The sequence below is a fragment of the Suricata suricatta genome, chromosome 3 (genome assembly GCF_006229205.1).
Source record: "Suricata suricatta isolate VVHF042 chromosome 3, meerkat_22Aug2017_6uvM2_HiC, whole genome shotgun sequence".
NCBI lineage: Eukaryota > Metazoa > Chordata > Mammalia > Carnivora > Herpestidae > Suricata > Suricata suricatta.
In genome coordinates this window covers 105,675,263-105,693,522 of record NC_043702.1, presented here as the reverse complement: position 1 = coordinate 105,693,522, position 18,260 = coordinate 105,675,263, and the positions used below count along the sequence as shown (strand labels likewise).

The 18,260-nt window shown below is 57.7% G+C and overlaps 2 protein-coding genes across 6 annotated transcripts in view; one reads left to right on the top strand and one right to left on the bottom strand.

The window, feature by feature from the left end:
* LIMS2 (LIM zinc finger domain containing 2) overlaps positions 1 to 18,260 on the top strand; it is a 51,065-nt gene that overhangs the window by 26,667 nt on the left and 6,138 nt on the right. For 3 of the 5 annotated variants that reach the window (XM_029934775.1, XM_029934772.1, XM_029934774.1), the window contains 3 exons: positions 6,050 to 6,209; positions 8,957 to 9,023; positions 9,261 to 9,381. In XM_029934775.1, the coding sequence (XP_029790635.1) occupies positions 6,054 to 6,209; positions 8,957 to 9,023; positions 9,261 to 9,381 (344 nt within the window). In that variant the 5' untranslated portion in view covers positions 6,050 to 6,053. Of the gene's footprint in view, positions 1 to 5,385; positions 5,469 to 6,049; positions 6,210 to 8,956; positions 9,024 to 9,260; positions 9,382 to 18,260 lie in introns of those variants that run through there. The other 2 variants (XM_029934771.1, XM_029934776.1) reach the window with 2 other exon arrangements.
* GPR17 (G protein-coupled receptor 17) lies at positions 10,324 to 16,319 on the bottom strand. The gene is made up of 2 exons (XM_029934777.1): positions 16,202 to 16,319; positions 10,324 to 12,853 (listed from the first exon to the last, which is right to left on the bottom strand). The coding sequence occupies exon 2, from the start codon at positions 12,819 to 12,821 to the stop codon at positions 11,802 to 11,804; it is 1,020 nt and encodes a 339-aa protein (XP_029790637.1). The 5' UTR covers positions 12,822 to 12,853; positions 16,202 to 16,319; the 3' UTR covers positions 10,324 to 11,801.

Below are 18,260 nucleotides of genomic sequence, written 5' to 3'. Positions count from 1 at the left end.
GGGGGGGGGGGGGGGAAGGCGCCCCCTGCACACTGGCCTGTCCCGTCGCTGGCTGTCGCGGTGTCTGGCCAGAGGTGGCAGCCCGCCACCCTGCGGCTCCCCTTCCCCGCTGCTTGCCGAGGCGGGGTGGTCTCCTGCTCCGGCCAGTGGGAGCAGGGCGACGGGAGGAGGAGGCCAGCGCCATGGCAGCCCGGCTCGGCGCGCTCGCCGCGTCGGGGCTGTACCGGCGGCGCCAGCACCGGCAGAGCCCGCCGCCTGCCGTGCCCGGGTAGGTGGCCAGGGCCAGGGCGGGGTTGGCGGGGACAATGGCCGGAAAGCTGCGGCTGCCAGCCTTTCCCCGGACACCCGCTTGGCCCTTCCGACGGCAAGAGCGCGGCAGCCCAGGGCTGGGGACAGCGCCTGGGTTGGCGATAAAATTGGGGGAGGGCGCGATTGATCTCACAGATTTGATTTCATCTGTGATCTCCTTTCTTGGGCAGGGCGGGGAGAATGGGGTGTTAGGGTTAAATTGTCCTAAGGAGCGCCCATGACTGCTTTCAGACTGGGGTCATTTTGTTGCCACTTTACAGATGAACCAACTGAGCGGTCAAGGAATGTGCTGGTCTTCACCCATCCCAAAATGGCTAAGCTGTGATTCGCAGCCAGTTAGGACTGACTCTAAAACCTGAGCTGCTTTATCTCATGGATAATTTCCAGTGTAGACACTGAAAGCCTCCTTTTGGGCAGGGATGGCCGCCTGTGGTGCTCAGGATGGACCCTCAGGGCATCTCAGAGGATGAGATAACCCTGCTAGGGTCTGAGGGGGCATGTAGGTGGTGGTGGAGCCACTAGTGTGGGCTTCAGGGATTGGGCTGCGGGGACCATTTGGGTGGAAACTTCTAGTAGAAGCTTGGGAGAGAGCAATGAGGACTGTGAACTTGGGGTCATTGGCAGGAACGTGGCAGAGGAGGAGTCGGGGAGGAGCAGTGGAGAGGACCCTGAGGTTGGGAGGAGGGGTGGGGAATGACAGGAGAGACAGGAGCAGCAGTTACAGAGGTAGGGGGACCCAAGGAGCCGAAGAAGAAGGGACGTCCAGGGGCTAATGCTCTGAGCTCGCTGTGTTCCCATAGTCAGGGCGGCCCCCCTGAGGGGTAATTAGGACCGAACTACCAAAGATGTCTGGGGCTAAGGACCGAGCAGGGGGTGGGTCATGGGCAGGGGGAGGGGACATTGCTGCAGAGGGACCCCTCTTGCTCAGGTGGAGTTGCGGGCCCCTTGGCCACCAGGATGTGAGCTGGACAAGCATTGCTTGGGTGGGGCACCTGAGACTCAGGATGCCAAGAGGCTCACCCGCGTGTGGCCTTGGACATGGGTGGAGTGAGATGTGGTGCAGGGGATGGTGAGTCAGGGGCCCTGTTGGAGTGAGATTCCACAGTACAGACGCAGCACAAGAACAAGGCTGGTGTGCAAGGAGGGCACTTGGGCATGATCACGGAAACCAGGCCTCAGGAAAGTCCCACGCAGGCAGGCACATATGTTTATTTGCGACTCGACTTTATTTTTCTGTGGACTTCTGGCTTGTGCCCTTCCTTAGCTCTGTGATCAGGGTGACAGTTTTAAAGCGCACCTGCTTAGAAGTAGGGAAGCTGCTAGAGCAGAGAGGGACCGCTGGGGCTCCAGGAAAAGCCACGTAATCTCCTGCCGGCTCCAAACATATCAGGAGTATGTTTCTGGCAGGAGAAATGCAACGTGTGTGGCAGCCTATGGCAGCATTTAATTTTCCAGCCTTCCCAAGGCTGAGTATGGGCCTGGCTCCATGTAAACGCCTGTTTCCTGCTGACCCCAGTTGCTGGCTTCTGACTGGCCTTGTAGGGGAGTGGCTGGGTGGGGGCCCAGGCCGTGCTGGGGGCAGCTTCCACTCAAACTTCTGACGTCCTATCTCAGTAGGATCTCCCTTCTCTCCTTGCACATGGAGCAGGGCCTGGGCACAGAGCAGAGCAGGTGCTCTGTGAGGGTCTGTTGGATGAAGGCGGAGAAGAATGCTAGTTAGGGAGCAGTTATGGGCTGTGGTGCAGGTGTCACCTCACTTAGCCCTCCCAACCACCCCCAGAGGTTGGTATTGCTAGCCCATTTTAAAGACAGGCAAGCCCAGGCTCAGAGAGTGCTTTGCTGCGGACCACATAGCCAGGGAGCACCTGAGCCGGATTGCAGCCTGGTCTACCTGGCCATAGAGCATACGTATCAGGTTGACTACTGCTCAGGCTGACGTGGCGTCGGTAATACTGACTCATTCTCCTTCCAGGTCCTCACTCTGTCTTTCTAGGCTCAGATGGGTGGGAGGCTGGAGTGGGGCAAGGTTTAGGGTCATTAAAAAACCAAAGTTTTGAATGGGTGTGTGTAGATAATGCCGCCAGGAGCTAAGGGGACAGGAGAGAACATGGTCTAATCCTGTGTGACTGTCGGCAGGGTATGCACCCTCTCTGTACATCAGTTACCTTATCTGGAGCCAGCAACCTGTCCTCACAAGAAGCTAGCACAGAGAGGGCTCCCCTCAACCCACCCCAGGTTAAGAGTCATTGTAAGGCTCAGTGACATCTTGTCAGTGACATTTTACACAGGCCCACAAATTGGCTTGCGTTGGGCTGTCAAGATTGAGAGTGTTTTGGGGTGCTGGGAAGGGCTGGAGAAGAGGTACAGGATGGTATATACACCACGTGGCCGCTGGCCATGCCCTTAGCAGTCTGAGCGGTGGTGTCTGGCTGGGGCAGGATGCTCCGGTCTCCTTGGAGGGTAACTAGGCAGACTTTGTGCTCCCCATTCTTGGCTGGAATGTGTGAAGGAGGACATGGAATGCCCGTGTCTCCCACGCTTCACCCTCTTGCAGGGCGCCCAGGCGGGCTGCAGGCCTTCCCCAGGACTGGGTGGGGGAGGAGGTACTCTGGAAGGCTCCCAGAGGCGCTGGGAAACAACAGCTCTCTTTATCCAGTGCTTAGCCTGCCCGGCCCCATGTGCAAGGTGCTGTCTGCCCTGAGTTCCTCACTGTGGCTGTTACTCTGACACACCTCTTTGCAGATGAGGAAATGTGGCCCAGAGAAGCTGGTGCCCTTTTCCAGCTTCCCCAGCTGGTGTCTGGGGCCATCAGGATTCCAGCTTGGAGGGGTGAGCCCAGAGCCGCCTCCTGGGTCCTTATGTCCTGCAGGAGACGGCTGGCATTTCTCTGATGGTGACATGGTTCAGCTGTTGGGCACATTTGCATGTCTGTTCATTCCTCTGTCTTAAGCCAGTGGGCTGGAGTGTTGTCTATGGTCCTGAGCAGGGTGGCTTGGGGACGCAGTCACAGGAGTGCTTTGGGGGTGCTGCTGCCCCCAAGACTTGGGCTGGGGCAGCCAGTGGGTGTGATAGGTAGGTGATCACTCCCACATCCCACCTTTCTGTGCCAGGGCTTGTGCGAGGTATGTTTGTAGGGGACAGGTGGCAAAATCCTCGGCTTGAGGCCCCTGGGATGCAGCCAGGGAACTAGAGATAGCCCAGTTACAGACCAGTGGCTCTGGTTAGGGGATCACGTGAAGATAAACAGGAAGGTGGGTTGTTGCAGGCTGCTGGGGGTTGCTGTCTGTTAGGGTCCTGGTCTGAACAGAGTTACAGTGAAATAGAATGGCAGAGGAGAGTTTGACAGCGACTCTACTGACAAGAGCAGGGTGGTTGAAGGCTGGTAAAGTGTCTGGTCTAGTGGCAAGCGGCTAGGGGTGGGAGTTGGGTCCCTGGAAGCCAGAGGGCAAGGGGCTTTGAAAGGCGCTGGGGCCATGCAGGCGCTCACTTGGTTGGGGCCCAGGGCTCTGCGTTTAAGCAGCAATCCCAAAGCCTGGGGCTGGACTTGAATCCTTGTTTTGGCTTCCTTTTCTGGGTCCTCTGGGGAATTCCAGAGCCAGAGTCACAGGATTTCCTGTTGATTTCTCACTTCTCCAAGACCAGCAAGGTCTTGTGCACAGCCCAGAGTTGGAACTTCCCTCCGCCTGCCCGCCCCCTTGGGCGTGTGCTGTGGGAGAACAGGGCCACCCGGGCCAGGGTTTGCAGTGGTTTCCAGTGTGAAGCCCTGCCTGTGTTGATGAAGCCCAGCCCAGCCCTCCGCGGACATCGTCAGTCAGTCCTCTGCTGTCTGGCCCACCTCCTGGAGACCTCAGGGGGTTGGGGAAGATGCAGGGCGTGTGCTGGGGGCTGGTGGCTGTTGTAGGAAGACCCTCTCTTGCATCCCTGCCTGCCTCTTCCTGCCACTGTGCTGCTTCCTTGCCACTGTGGCCAGTACATGGACAAAGAAGGTGGCTTTGGTCCCTCAAACACACCCAATGGCAGGCTAAGTCATAGGAGTCCGGTATGCCTGTCAAGGCTTATGGAAGGGTCCTCAGGCCCTGCCCCTACTCTGTGTATTCTCCAAGCTGAGTGCAGGGGGCCTAGTTGCCAGCAGTCCCTGTTAGATCCATGCTTCACAGCCTGCACCCAGACCCCTGACACGCAGAGCCCCCCACCCCGCCTCCTGGGCTCATTCTGTTTAGGGAGCCTTCCTCCCTATGATCGATAGGTCAATACCCCCTGCAAGAGCATCGCTCACTCAAGAATTCTCATAGTGCTGTGGCAGCAAGACAGGGGTGGGATTTATACTTGAGAGGCAGGACAGGCTGGAAAGATAGTCACAAGAACATTCAGCTTGTGTCTGGCCACCCTCTGTCTGCTCGACATTGCCAGCTGGTTATCTCTCTCCTTGCTGAGCCTGACCATCCTGCGTTGGCTGGATGTCCAGGCAGCCACCACCAATCTGTCAAGTTCACACTTGAGACAAAACCTATTTGCTACCCTTATAGCAAAAGTCACGGGCATCAAGGTGTCAGCAGGTCAGGTCAGGCTGTCAGTCTGACACAGTTCCTCCTGGCCACGCCTCAGGGCCCGTCAACAAACAGTTTGGATTCCACTCCTTCCAGAAGGAAGCAAGCCTGCCACTTAGCCCAGGGAAGCCCACCATGGATGAGGACATTTGCTCCCCAGCCTGCTCCTATCCCAAACACTCATGTTCTCCTTTTCTCCATGTTAGGGTGGTTTCCCCATCTTTTTGGGGGCAGGTGAGATCTGCAACTAACTCCTGGTGTGGAGGAAAGAGCCATCGTGGTCCGACCAATCTGGGTTCATATTTGGACTCCAGCATCTGCTGTGTGAGCTTGGACAAGTTACTTAACCTCTCGGAACCTTTGGTCTGTCATCTGGAGGGCAGGGATGCCTCAGGGACTAAATAAGTGGCATAAAGAGCCTCTGGCATGAGCCGGGGTGAAGTTCTATACCCAAGAGACTCTGGTTCCCTGAGAAGAGGTGACAGAAGGTGCGAGAGGGAGCCGAGGTGCCCACCAACACCTGCCCCGGCAGGTGAAGACTGAGCAGCCTGGGAACCAAGCAGAGATGTTGGCAATCACACACAGTCCTTTGTGTGGGCCTCCTGTGGCCGGGTGTGTGGCAGAGTGCTTCTGCGCCCCTCATCTAACTGGCCCCTGCCCCCTCTTAGGGACTTCCTTTGGCTGGGAGTCTAGACTCTGAGAGGGACCTACAGCCCAGGCCACAGGGAGAGCACCTGTCGTGAGCCTTTGCCTCTCTGACCAACAGATGCATCATTTTGTCTGATACTACGTGGAAATCCGTGGGACAGTGGGGCATGGCAGAAAGACGGGGGGCTTTGGTGCCTGGAGGGGTGCTGGTTTCTAATCTGGGCTTTGCCTCCACCTCCTGTGGCCTTGGGAAGGGCACTTGCTGTCCTCAGGCCTTGGCCTGTCCATCTGTAGAACAGTGGTGGCACATTGGCCTTGTTGGGCTGTCATCTGGGAACACGTGCCGCCACCCTGGGGTGCCCATGGGACCTGGTAGCTTTGGCAGATGCATGTGCAGCTGGGCCCCTGCAGTGCCAACATGCCGTCAGCCTGAGGACAGTGGTCTCTCTCCCCTGGGAAGGTGTGTCCACTGCGCAAAGCCCTCTGGGCTTGCTGGTCTCAGCCACTCCCTTGGCCTGACTGGCCCATTCCCTCTCGCCCTCCAGCAACATGTCCAGCGCCTTGGCCAATGCGGTTTGCCAGCGCTGCCAGGCCCACTTTGCCCCTGCAGAGCGGATCGTTAACAGCAACGGAGAGCTGTACCACGAGCACTGCTTTGTGTGTGCCCAGTGCTTCCGGCCGTTCCCTGAGGGGCTCTTCTACGAGGTGAGGATGGCCGACCCCCCCACCCCGCCCCCACCCGGGCCCTCCGCTGGACCGCCTTCTTGGGGCCTGAGCCCCTGAGCATCTCAGAGTCTGTCTTCTGGGAGTCTATGGGCTGTGCCCCGCCCTGGCCAGTGCCACCTGGCCTTGAGCTTGCCTGCCCTGGGGGCACATCCTCACTGGCAAGGTGTGAACAGCACTCCTTTGGTGGCTGTGGGTGCTGAGGGAGGGTCCCCACTCATCCAGCCTCCTCTGGGCCAACTCTGGGAGGCACAGGATGCAAACACCCTGCTCTGCTTGCACAGCCCCTCCGTTGGGATCAGACGGTGCTCAGTGCTTTGGTTATAAGGAATCTTGGGGTAAGGAGGGTGGGTGGTGAGGGAAGGTAATGTTCGAGCAGACCTGAATGAAGTGAAGGAGCCGTGCATACATCTGTAGGAAGAGCAAACCCTGAGGTCAGATTATGCAGGGTATTTGGGGCGCAGGAGGAGGCAGTCTGCTGTCTAAAAAGGACCACTGTCCTTGCTGTGCTGAGGAGAGACTAATGGGGGCAGGCACCCGAAGCTACAGAACAGGTAGGACCAGAAGCTGAATTATTGAAAGAATCCAGATCAAGTAAAGGGATATAGACTGGCCCCTCTGACTCATAAGAGCAGATTGTTTAAATTTTCAATAATCTTACAAGCTAGTAGATAAACACAACTCTTTTTTTACAAATGTTTATTTATTTATTTTGAGACAGAGAGAGAGCATGCATGCCTGAGCAGGGGAGGGGCAGAGAGAGACAGCAAGAGACAGAATCCCAAGCAGGTTCCACACTGTCAGCACAAAGCCTGACATGGGGCTCAAACTCATGAACCGTGAGATCATGACGTGAACTGAAATCAAGAGTCAGACTCTTAACCGACTGAGCCACCCAGGTGCCCTAAACACAACTCTTATTAAAAATTAAATTATAGGGACGCCTGGGTGGCTCAGTCGGTTAAGCCTCCGACTTCAGCTCAGGTCAGATCTCACATTTGTGGGTTCGAGCCCCGCATCAGGCTCTGTGCAGACAGCTAGCTCAGAGCCTGCAGCCTGCTTCCGGTTCTGTGTCTCCTGCTCTCTCTGCCCCGCCCCCTCTCATGCTCTGTCTCTCTCTGTATCAAAAGTAAATAAAACATTAAAAAAATTTTTTTTAAATTAAATTATAGGGGTGCCTAGGTGGCTTAGTCGGTTAAGTGTCTGACTGTGGCTCGGGTCATGATCTCACAGTTCATGGGTTCAAGCTCCATATCTGGCTCTGTGCTGACAGCTCGGAGCCTGGAGCCTGCTTCAGATTCTGTGTCTCCCTCTCTCTGCCCCTTCCCCACCCACTCTCTGTCTCTCTCTGTCTCAAAAACAAATAAAACATTGAAAAAATGAAAAAATTAAATTATATACATGTACAAGAGATAAAATTTTATTAAAAAAGATAGCACATACTCAGAACTCACCACTTCCTAGTTATTTTATTACATTTTACTGTCACCTGTGCCTTTGAGGTTATTTGTCTATTGATGTTGTTGGTGGAAACACTGCCGTGATGGCTACTGCACGTGTCTTAAGTCCACGCTGATGTCACGTTGGTAGTTTGACATTTGTCCACAATGGAAATATTTACACTGTAGAAATTGGCAAATTCTGCAGACCAGACCCCATCTTCCAAAGGGCTGGTTGATAAACATTTACCCCTGGTGTTTGCAGTGGAAATGGAGACAGGGGTCAAAGGGATTGGGATTGGCAGGAGGATGGGGTTCAAGAGCTCTTCCTGGCAGTGTGGGAGGAGCTGTTCCTCACAGCGCCTGCCTTCTGGTCTCCTGGGAAAGGCAGGCCCATTATAGAGGCAGTGGGAGGGAGGCAGAGCTCTGAGGGCAGTGGCCATGAGCCTAGAACAGAACCTTGCACATAGTAGGTGCTCAGGAATTATTTGTTGCTGAATGAATTTAATGCCAGCCGCCTCCTCAGGCCATTGGATACGGCTATATCCAGTCACAGCCTAATAAGACACTCATTTCAGAGAAGATGGCAAACCAAGTTTTTAAAAAAGAAAATTGTCAAGGGAGAAGAAAGCAGGGACAGGGTCTGGCCCCATTTGGGGCCTGAGCGAGAGCGTCATTGCCCAGGCAGATAGGGACAATGGCCGGGGGCTCCTGCTGGCTGCAGGACTTAGGGTCCCCTCAGGTCCCCATGTTTTTCCTGTGTCCCTCCTTCTGTGGCCCCTCTCTGGGTCTCTTGTGGCTTCTGGGGGAAATGGACTTCTCACACAGAGAAAACACACAGGAAATAGGGCCAAGTAACACTTATAAATCAGACTTGATCCCAGCCCTCAGCTGGCTCCCAGGACCAAGGTCTTGTGGAAACAGCAGCGGCCCTTTGAGGACCGGTCTTGCCCAATTCCCAGCTTTTGTGTGACCCTTCACTTGGCCCATCTGCCCCGTCCTAGTGAATAGGCCAGTTTCCTACATCTCCAGGCCTTGCCCCTGTTGCTCCCTCCCTCCAGAATGCATTCCTTTCAGCACCCCCACACCCGGTGGTCTTTCAGCTCCTTACCACCTCCTCCAGGAAGCCTCCTCCTCCACCTCCACCCAGCTTCCTGTGGTGGTAGCAATTGCACAAATTGGGATGCTTGTCCTGCCTGCCCGAGGGTGGGTCCTGACCCAACATAGATGGGCCAGCTGGGGGAGAATGATGGGGTTTTGCTTAAACTTTCCCTGCTGGCCCATTTGTAGTTCGAAGGCCGGAAGTACTGTGAACATGACTTCCAGATGCTGTTTGCTCCATGCTGTGGATCCTGCGGTAAGTAAGGGGCTGCGGCACACCTGGGGTGGGGCCAGTGGACCAGAGCGCAGGTGCTCCTCCCTGACCCTTCCTGACCCTCTGTGCTCTGCTCCTTGAGCGCTGACTCTCTACAGGCCTCGCCTTCCCAGGCTCTGGGAGGGAAGCCTGGACCAGCGTGGACAGGGCTGGGGGGCGGGGGCAGGGCTATGGGGGTGGGGGTGGGGCGCATGGCAAGCAGGCCCCCATCTCTTCCAGGCGAGTTTATCATCGGCCGTGTCATCAAGGCCATGAACAACAACTGGCACCCTGGGTGCTTCCGCTGTGAGCTGTGCGACATCGAGCTGGCTGACCTGGGCTTCGTGAAGAACGCGGGCAGGTGAGGAAGGCCCTCACCCAGGCGCCGCTCACCGCCCGCCCTAGGCGGCGTGGCCTGTGCCCACGTGCTATGTCCCCTGGTTTACAGGGGCAGGCTGAGGCTGGGGAGAGTAGGGGCGTGGGGGTGCTCCCGGAGCAGCCGACAGCAGGGAGCGAGGAGGAAGGTGGTGGAAGCAGGAGCCATCACCAGCAGTGGCTGGATGAGGAGCTTCGGGCAGTCCCTGCTGCCTGGCCTGCCCAGCCGCTGACCCTGAGCGTCTACCTCCTGCGTCCCCGGGGCTGAATGTCGCTAGAGAGAAATCACAGCCGTGGGGCCCAAATTCACTCTTACACTCAGGTTTCCTTGGGAGTTCAAGTTCCCACCTAACAAGAAGCCTGACTCTGTGTTCCCTGCACTGTCTCTGCACCCCCGGAAAGGGAGGAGGAGGCTCCCCTGCTCCCTGCACTTTTGCGCCAGCCAGCCAGCCGGCTGCCTCAGTCACCGGGCCACCATGCCACGCCCACCCTTTCGTGGCTTCTCCCCCAGCCGGCCCCTTGCTGGCCCCTCCTCCTCGCCCCCTCTGTGGTCTGGCCTCTCAGCGGGCTCACTGCAGAGCCTCCTCTCTGGGCTCCCGGGACCCTGTGTTCTCATGGTTTCCTTCTGCCTCATGGCTGGGGCTCTTCCTTTCCTGACTTCCCACCGCCTCTCCATGTCTCCTCTTTTGGGGCTCAGCCCTCCAAAGCCCTGGAGCCCCGAATGGCACATGTGTGCGGGACAATTGAGATGCACACCCCCGCACCACACCTTCCCCTCCCAGGCCCAGCTGCCCACGCACTGTCTCCGCTTGGTGTCCACCGAGTGTCCCAAATGCAACAGGCCCCATCCAAACACTGGCGTCTCCTCCTCGTGTGAGGGAGGATGAGCGCCCACCCCACATGTCTCTGCCCCCCTCCCCCTCCTGCCTGAGTATTTGTCCCCCACTGCAGCTGCACTGCTGGCTCTGGGGCCGCCTGTAGCGAAGTCCCCCGTTTGCCGGCCCATGTTGTCTGGTGTCAGTGTTGGTGTCTGCAGGGAGTGTCACAGGGGTTTGTGCTGATCCAGGATCCCCTGCCTGCCAGGTGTGGACCTGAGCAAGTCCTTTCTCCTAAGCTAAGTGCACACTGAGCCCTGTGCTGCAGGACAGGCTGTGGAGGCCCCGAGAGGCGGGCTTCCTCAGGGAAGTAGAGTCCTGCTAGAAAGGAAGTGTGGCCCCCTTCAGACCCTCTGGGCCAGGCCAGCTCTATGAAGCCCATGATGCAGAACCCCAGCATCCACGTGGGCCGGGCCTGTGGGGCTTTCAGAACCAGGGGCAGAGAAGCATGTGCTGCCTGGCCCCTCCTTCATTCGGTTCTGCTTTGCCACTCTTGGGTCATAGGGAGGAGTTCTGGGAATGACTTATGTTGACTCAGCCCAGTAATCTTCAGACTCTTAAGGCACACTGATGTTTACGATCGGTGTGATCAGCACAAGTAGGGACCCTCGAGGTCCTCTGTGTTCCAGAGGAAATGGCTTCCAGGCTAGCCCACTGAGGCCGGTTGAGCCCCTTGGCGGGGAGCAGGGCTAAGGACGCCCCTGCTGATCTGCATTAGATGGGGCCAAGGTTGGTGCCAGGCGCCGGCTCCCTGCTCGTGGTGTCCTCACTCCGTGACTGTCTACCCAGGCCGTGTGCTCGCCCAGGACCCGAGGGGGATTGGGCCTCTGGGCTCGGCAGGACATGCGCAGGTCTGCGTGCCAGTTCATGGAGGGGTTAGGAGTGTGGTGGTCCCACAGGCCACATTTGTTGGGTGTCACCTGGTGGCCAGCCTGAAATGTACTCACAAAACTCAGTTATGAGTTACAGTCCCTGTCCCCAAAACATAGGGGTCACCTGGCAAAGATGACACCCAGGGAACTCAAAGCACAGTGCGCTTCAAAGGAAACATCTACGCAACCCTCCTTCCCCCTCCCCCCGGAATCCTGCACCCCCTTCTCCTGAGTCCCTCATAGCTGCCTTCTGTGCTCTCTGTAGAGCTTTGCTGCTGTTTCTTGTGGGAAGGAGGCTGGCAGTCCAGCAAGCAGCCCTTGGGAAAGAAAGGTGCTCGTTGTTCAGGAGCTGTTCCTCTGGCCTCCTCGCCATGGGCTGAAGTCATTGAGTATCTAGTCTGTAAGTGAGCAGGGTCAGCGTGGTCTCTGCTACAGGGGGTGGCCCACTGGTCCTGCCAGGGCTGTCCCCTTTTAGGGTTTTGCATATCAGATAAGACAGCACTGGTGCCGGGTGCCAAGTTTTGCCCTTGGAGAGAGTGGCAATGACCAGCTGAGGAGAAGGTGGCCCTCTCCTTCATGAGTCTGAGTGGCTTGTGCCCGGATGCGGGAGTCCCTCAGAGGACACCCTGCGGCTGGGCCCAGGCTTGGCATCCTGGGGCTCACAGCTCTGACCTGGCACTCAGCGAGCTTTCGTTGGTTTTTCCTTCAAAGCTGGGGGGTGGCCCGGAGAGCCTTTTGCCACAGATCAAGTTGCACAGGGCGTCACGGAACTTCTCGGCCACAAAGAAGTACATGACTGGATCCAGTGCCCCATTGAGGCTGGTGAGGCAGGAGGTGATGCGGTTCCCAAGGGCCAGGGCACGCTGGGCAGCACACGAGGTGCCACCGCCATGGTAGCGCAGCAGGTAGACAGAGCGGTGCACGTGGTAGGGCACGAAGCAGACCAGGAAGATGGCCAGCACCACGGCGATCATGCGCACCGCCTTGTTCTTGAGGCGCTGCTCCACGCGGGGGCCCTGCCGCAGGCTGCGGATGATTAGCAGGTAGCAGGTGACGGTGGTGACAAACGGGAAGGTGAAGGCCACAGCTAGGGATGCAAGGGCGTGCTGGGAGGCCTTCTCCCGGTACAGCTGCAGGCAGATGATTGTGTGGTTGGTCTGCACGGTCTGTGGGCTCACCAACAGCGGGGCCATGGCCACAGCCACCACCACCCAGAGGAAGGCGCAGGCCAGGTGTGCGTAGAGGGGCCTGCGGAGCTTGAGGGACTTGACGGGGTGCACGATGGCCAGGAAGCGGTCAGCGCTGATGCAGGTGAGGAAGTAGATGCTGGCGTACATGTTGAGGTAGAAGAGGAAGCCGGTGAGGCGGCACGGGATTTCCCCAAATGGCCAGTGGCTCCCAGAGAAGTGGTAGACAAGGCGGGTGGGCAGGACCAGCACACAGGACAAGTCGGCTACAGCCAGGTGCATCAAGAATACGTTGGCGGGGGTACCTGACTTGTGGTCCCGGATGAAAAGCCACAGTGCCAGGGTGTTGCCAACAAAAGCCAGGATGAAGTCCAGAAGGTAGAAGGAGGCGAAGAGAACATTCTCGAGTGGCGTCTCCTGGCCACATTGCTCTGCAGTGGCCAGGGAGGAGTTGGTGGTCAGACCTGGGGAAGCCGCCTCCAGGCCATTCATGCTTCAGCTGGCAGCAGAGCTGGGGTACGAGCCTGGAGGGGGCAAGCATACAGGTTCCAGAGCCTGGGCCCGTGGAGCATCTTAGCTCAGCCTCGTCCTGGGGACCTTGGACGGCACTCCCTGCATCCACCTGGAGGTGGATGGGTGTCAGAGGCTTTCTGAAGCTCAGCAAAAAGCAAGAACAAAGCCAGGGCAAGAGCTTGCCTGGCTGTGTCCCCTCCCCACCGCTGGGCACGCGAGAGCCTGAGCCCAGGGCCATGTGTCTCGGAAATCCACTCAGACCAGGGCGTGGGGTCAGCACTACGGGGAGAGTGGGGAGCGAATCCCACCTGTTGGTTGTGAGATGCAGGGAGGGCTCCACATTTTCTGCTGTGCTCCCCAGGGGTGCTACCTGAATAGCAGGGGTGGGGCATAGGAACCTTGAGCTGTACTCCCAGTGGGTGGGTAGGTAGATCCCCTATTTCTTTTTTTTTTTAAATTTCTTTTAAGTTTATTTATTTTGAAAGACAGACAGACAGAGGGCTCAAACCCACAAGCCGTGAGATCATGACCTGAGCCCAAACCAAGAATCAGATGCTTAACCATCAAGGCACCCAGGTGCCCCTAGATCACCTATTTCTGAGGGCCTGGGGCCAGTTCCGCTTCAGCCTCACCCTTGCTGGATGAACCCTACTCACCCCAAGTCCTGGGGCCCTTCCTGACTGGTCTTGTGGCACTTCTCATGACTAGTGCTTCTCCTTGGAGGGCCCCTGGCCACAGCTGCCCCCGCACCTGCCCCCCGAGGAGGGCCCCACCAGGATTACAGTGATGGGCAATTTCCTGGGAGGTCAGAGGCCTGCTCTCCGCCGGCACCTGAAGGTGCTGTCCAGGCCTGGATCCCAAGGTCTTTCATGCGTTCTGGACTCTGCCTACCAGATCCATTTTGGACCTCTTCATGGGTGGAGTCCTGTGTTTTAGAAAGCCCTACCCTGGGGTCCCAGGCCAGTGGGAGGCATTTTACCACCCGGAGTAGTCAACAACCAGGAGGCAGATTCTCTTCTAGGAGAGCCCTGCTGTCGGCCATGCATGTCTGGTAAACCCCATTCTGGGTGGGCACTCTGGCTCTGTCCTGGACAGAACAGACTGCTGGGCTGATTTTGGTTAACTCAAGAGATTCAAAAGGGAGAGAAAGCCCCCAAGCAGCCTGCGTCCCTCACCAGCCCTGAGAGTGGGGGGTGTGAGCAGAAGAGAGAGGACAGTGGGGCGAGAACACTGCATTTTGTAGTCCTGAGCTGCCGCCAGGCCCTGACTCTCATACTTTGGGGTTTCAGCTTGGCAGCCCCTCACCTGCACTGTAGCATCTGGGGCTCCCCAGGAAACCCTGTCCCCTGCCCCTCACACTTGGGGAGGAGAGAGGTCACAGGAGAGATGTGGTGTCCTGCAGGCTATGGCCATGACAGGGCCAGGGCCGCTATCCTGGCTGAGCCCGGCAGTGTGAGCCGGCTGGACAAGATCTCTGTGAGTGCCTCCTGGCCTCACTCCCTCTCCTTTTGATGGCCATGGTAAGAGCTCTGGCAGGGACTGAGCTGAAGAGGGGGTATCTCTTAAGAGGTGCCCCGGCAGCTCTGCTGGCACAACGGCCCCCCGAGGAGGATGCGGCTGGCTGCTACCCTGGGTGTGGATGGAGAACAGAGGATGTGGCGGGGGGGGGGGGGGGCCCAGCCTGCCCTCCTTCAGCAGATGGAGCAGGGCAGTGGTCCAGACTGTGGATACACTGAGCCTCAAGCTGGGCTGTAGCTGGACCCTCCCCATCCTGCTTCATCCACCACTGGGGTCCTGCAGCTGCCCCCACCCCCCAACACATGCATGGAGTCAGGGGCAATGTGGGTGAGGGGCAGAGAGTGTCTGGTCGGTCACCATCCTCGAGTAAAGGGGTTGCGTTCCCAGTAACATCACAGACTGGTCATGAAGGGATCCAGGGAGGTCCCCTTGCCCATCTGCTCTCTCCTGGCTCCAGAGCGGGTCAGGATGCCCAGGGTCCAAAACAGATGTTTTCCTGCTGTGTCCAGCTGCCTGTGACCTGAGGGGTTGTTGCTGGGAAAGCCCTGGCTGGGGGAGGGGATGGTCAGGCGGGGCCCCAAGGCTGGGTCCCCTCTGCTCTGGGCTGCCCCTCATACCTGGACCCTGGCCCTCCCTGAGGGCTGCTCGCCAGTGCCAACTACCCACTCTGCCAATCCAAGGAGGCAGGAGTCTATAGCCCCTTTTATAGGTCAAGGATTAAGAAGTCAAGGCTTAAAGTGGGCTAACGTGCCCAAGATCATCTGGCTATGGGCAGCTACCCCAGGGTTGGAAGTCACATCAGGGATACTCAGCATCTCCCAGAATGCTGCCTGCGTCTGGGGGTGCTGCTCTGCCCCAGGGCTCACCCTGGAATTCTCTCTCAGGCTCCGCAGCACCTCCCTGGGGTCTGGCCCCCGGACCGCGGATATAATTTTTGGTGCCCAGTACAAAATGAAAATGTGGGGCCCCTTGTCCAGAAAGTATGGGCTGCAGGATGGTGGCAGCAGGGCATTACATGGATGGGGGCCTGCCCGGCTGCATGGGTTGCTGCTGGCCTGGTGTGGTACCCAGTGGGCATGTCAGCATCTGGCTTTCTGCCCCTGCCCTGTGCCCTTGGCCTCCCACCACCGCTGAAGGCGCCAGTGCACGCTGCCCTCTCCAGGCTCTAGACTCAGTTTTCAAGTGCTTTTAGGCAGGTTTCTGGTTTGCTGGGGTTTGTTGACCTCTTCTGTTTTAGGGGGTTTTGATCCTGATTTCTGCAGTGTGTTCTGCAATAGGCCCCTGCTTCACTCTGCTACCCTAGACCTGCAGGCCTGGGTCTGGCTCAATAGCTCCTTATAGTGCTGCTCAGGGCAAGGTGGTGTGGGCACCTGGAGTGTGGGTGTGGACAGTGCGGCGGGGTGTGGGGGGCTCTGGGAATGGAGGACAGGCTTTGGGCCTCCATGGAGGGGAGGAGTGGGCAATTGTGGCCGTGGGAGGAGCCCCAAAATGGCGAGGCCATGGTGGATGGGCGCAGCGGTTTCCTGGCACGGGCTGGCACCCCTCCTTCTTCTGGTTCCTGCCTGTGCCACGGTGACCCAGTGGTGGAGAGCATGGGTGCTGGGTGTGGCTGCCTGCCTGAGCAGCCAGGGGACTGTGCACAAGGCACTCACCCTCAGTAAATCCCCAACACAGGGACAGGAATCCCGCCTAGGGGGGGTCACTGCATTTCAGAGCAGGACAGCCTTCATTATCACAGAGAGTGTCTCGGGGCCAGGGACACCCTGTCCCTGGCCTCCCTCTGAGTGCCTCTGCTTGTCTGCTGGACCGCCTGCCTGCCCCTGCTGGGCCCTGGTCCTTACCTCTCACCGCTGGGTCCAGGCACAAGGGCAGGAGGGCTGCAGAGTGGCGTGTGGGCTGTGGCCAGTGGGCAGTGGTGCTGGCGGCGGGCTCTCAGCTGCGGAGGGAGACCGGCTATTTAAGGAGAGGAGGGGAGACTGCAGCGTCCGTGGCCCTGAAAGGCCGCTTCATTCCCGAGGGGGTCCTTGTTCGGTAGGCCACTCCTACGGCTGCCTGTGCTGCCACTGGGCCGTGAATATTCCAGTGTGTCCCAGCCCACGTGCCCCCCCAACGCCCGCCCTCCAGCCTGGCCCTGAGCGTCACAGAGGCCGAGTGTGTGACTGTGTTCGAAGCCATGGGGTGGGCGCGGGCTAGGCAGGGTGGGGGGACTGGCTGGCACGGACAGAGACAAGAGGACGGTTCAGCACAGGATCATTTCCTACTGATGGGGGGCAGGGAGGGGCTGGCGGCCATGGCAACGGGCCCAGGCTCCTGCGCCTGCCCGGGTAACAGTGGAGGGGTCCTGTGAATGGAGAGGGTGGGAGCCTGAGGAGGCTTGTTTGGTGGAATGAGAGGGGACTCTTTCAGGACACTTGCTGTAGGGTCCTTGTGTCTTGCCCCGTATAATTAGGCTCCGTTCGGACGTGTGGAATAAATCATGGCCTTTATCTTAAGCGGGACACAGCTGCAGGCCGCCTCATAATAGGGCGCTGTCTGTGCCGGTGGGGACGCAGCTCAGCCCATGAAGCCTCCACTGTACCTGTGCAGACGCCTCCTCTGGTCAAGGCGCCTGTGAAGAACGTCACCGATGCCCACAGCCTGTGGCCCCCGAGTGTCCCCTGGGGGTGGCTCGAGCCCGGGGGTGCTCCCATGTGGGCTTGGCTGCTCCTGACACAGAGCCAGCAAAGCCTGTGTTTCCTTGTCTTTCCCTAAATGACACATCCGGTGATACAGGGAACCAAGGCTTCATGCCCCATCTCAAGACTTTTATAATTTTTAGTTAAAACCTTAAAAAATGTTCATATCTATCCCTGGGAAGTAGCTGCCATGTGTACTATCTTAAATTTGTTTCCTGCACAATTCTGTCAGGTGGGGTTGTTGCCCATTTTACAGATGAGGAAACTAAGGCTCAGAGGTGAAGTAACTTGCCAGGAAGCAGCAGAGCCAGGATTTGAACCCAAGCACAAGTCACTGAAAATATTATGATTTGTGTATGTGTGTGTTTTGGTTCTGGTTTTTCTTTCTTTAAAAAAATGTTTATTTTGAGAGAGACAGACACAGACTGCAATGGGGGAAGGGCAGAGAGAGAGAGACAGAGAGAGAGAACCCAAGCAGACTCCAGGCTGTCAGTGCAGAACCCAATGCAGGCTTGAACCCACAAACCATGAGACCATGACCTGAACCACAATTGAAAGGCAGATGCTTAACCACCTGAGCCACCCAGGTGACCCTTCTGGTTTTTCTATTGCACCTTGATGCTGGAATTCTTAGGTCCCGTCTTCGTTCTACCTAGAAAACATCCTGCAGATTGCCTTTAGATCTTGTGGGGTCAGGTCTGTTGAAAAGACATTCCCTATCTGGGGGTCCTGGTGGACCACCAGGCCCCCCAGTTGGGTCTCTGCTGGGAGCCCGTGGGGTGCACAGGTGCGTGAGACAGGGCACAGCCCCTCCCCTGCACTGCCCCGCACAGAGGACTGGCTCACCAGTTTGAGGTGTGTTTGACCTCCTGCCCCAAGCTGCGTATTTTGGATGTTGGGCGATTGCTGACAGTATCTGTAAAGGCATCGATTGTTACAACAGAATTCTGGGGGATTGTGCCAGTTTCTGTATCTTTGAAACAAAAGTTATTCCATATGGCTTGAGTGTCATCCTAATGCCAAGATTAGTCACTAGAATGGGGCTTGGGGTCATGGGAAATAAATGTTGGGTCTGTGACAGAGACAGAGGTAGGCGGCAGATGCTGTGTGGATGGAGGAGCTGTTCTGCTTGGACCTGCTGTGCCAGGAGGTCGGAGGGTGGGTGAGTGGGGTGGAGACGGGGATCTGGGGACACAAGGGGCAAAGCCTCAGTTGGGAGATGAAA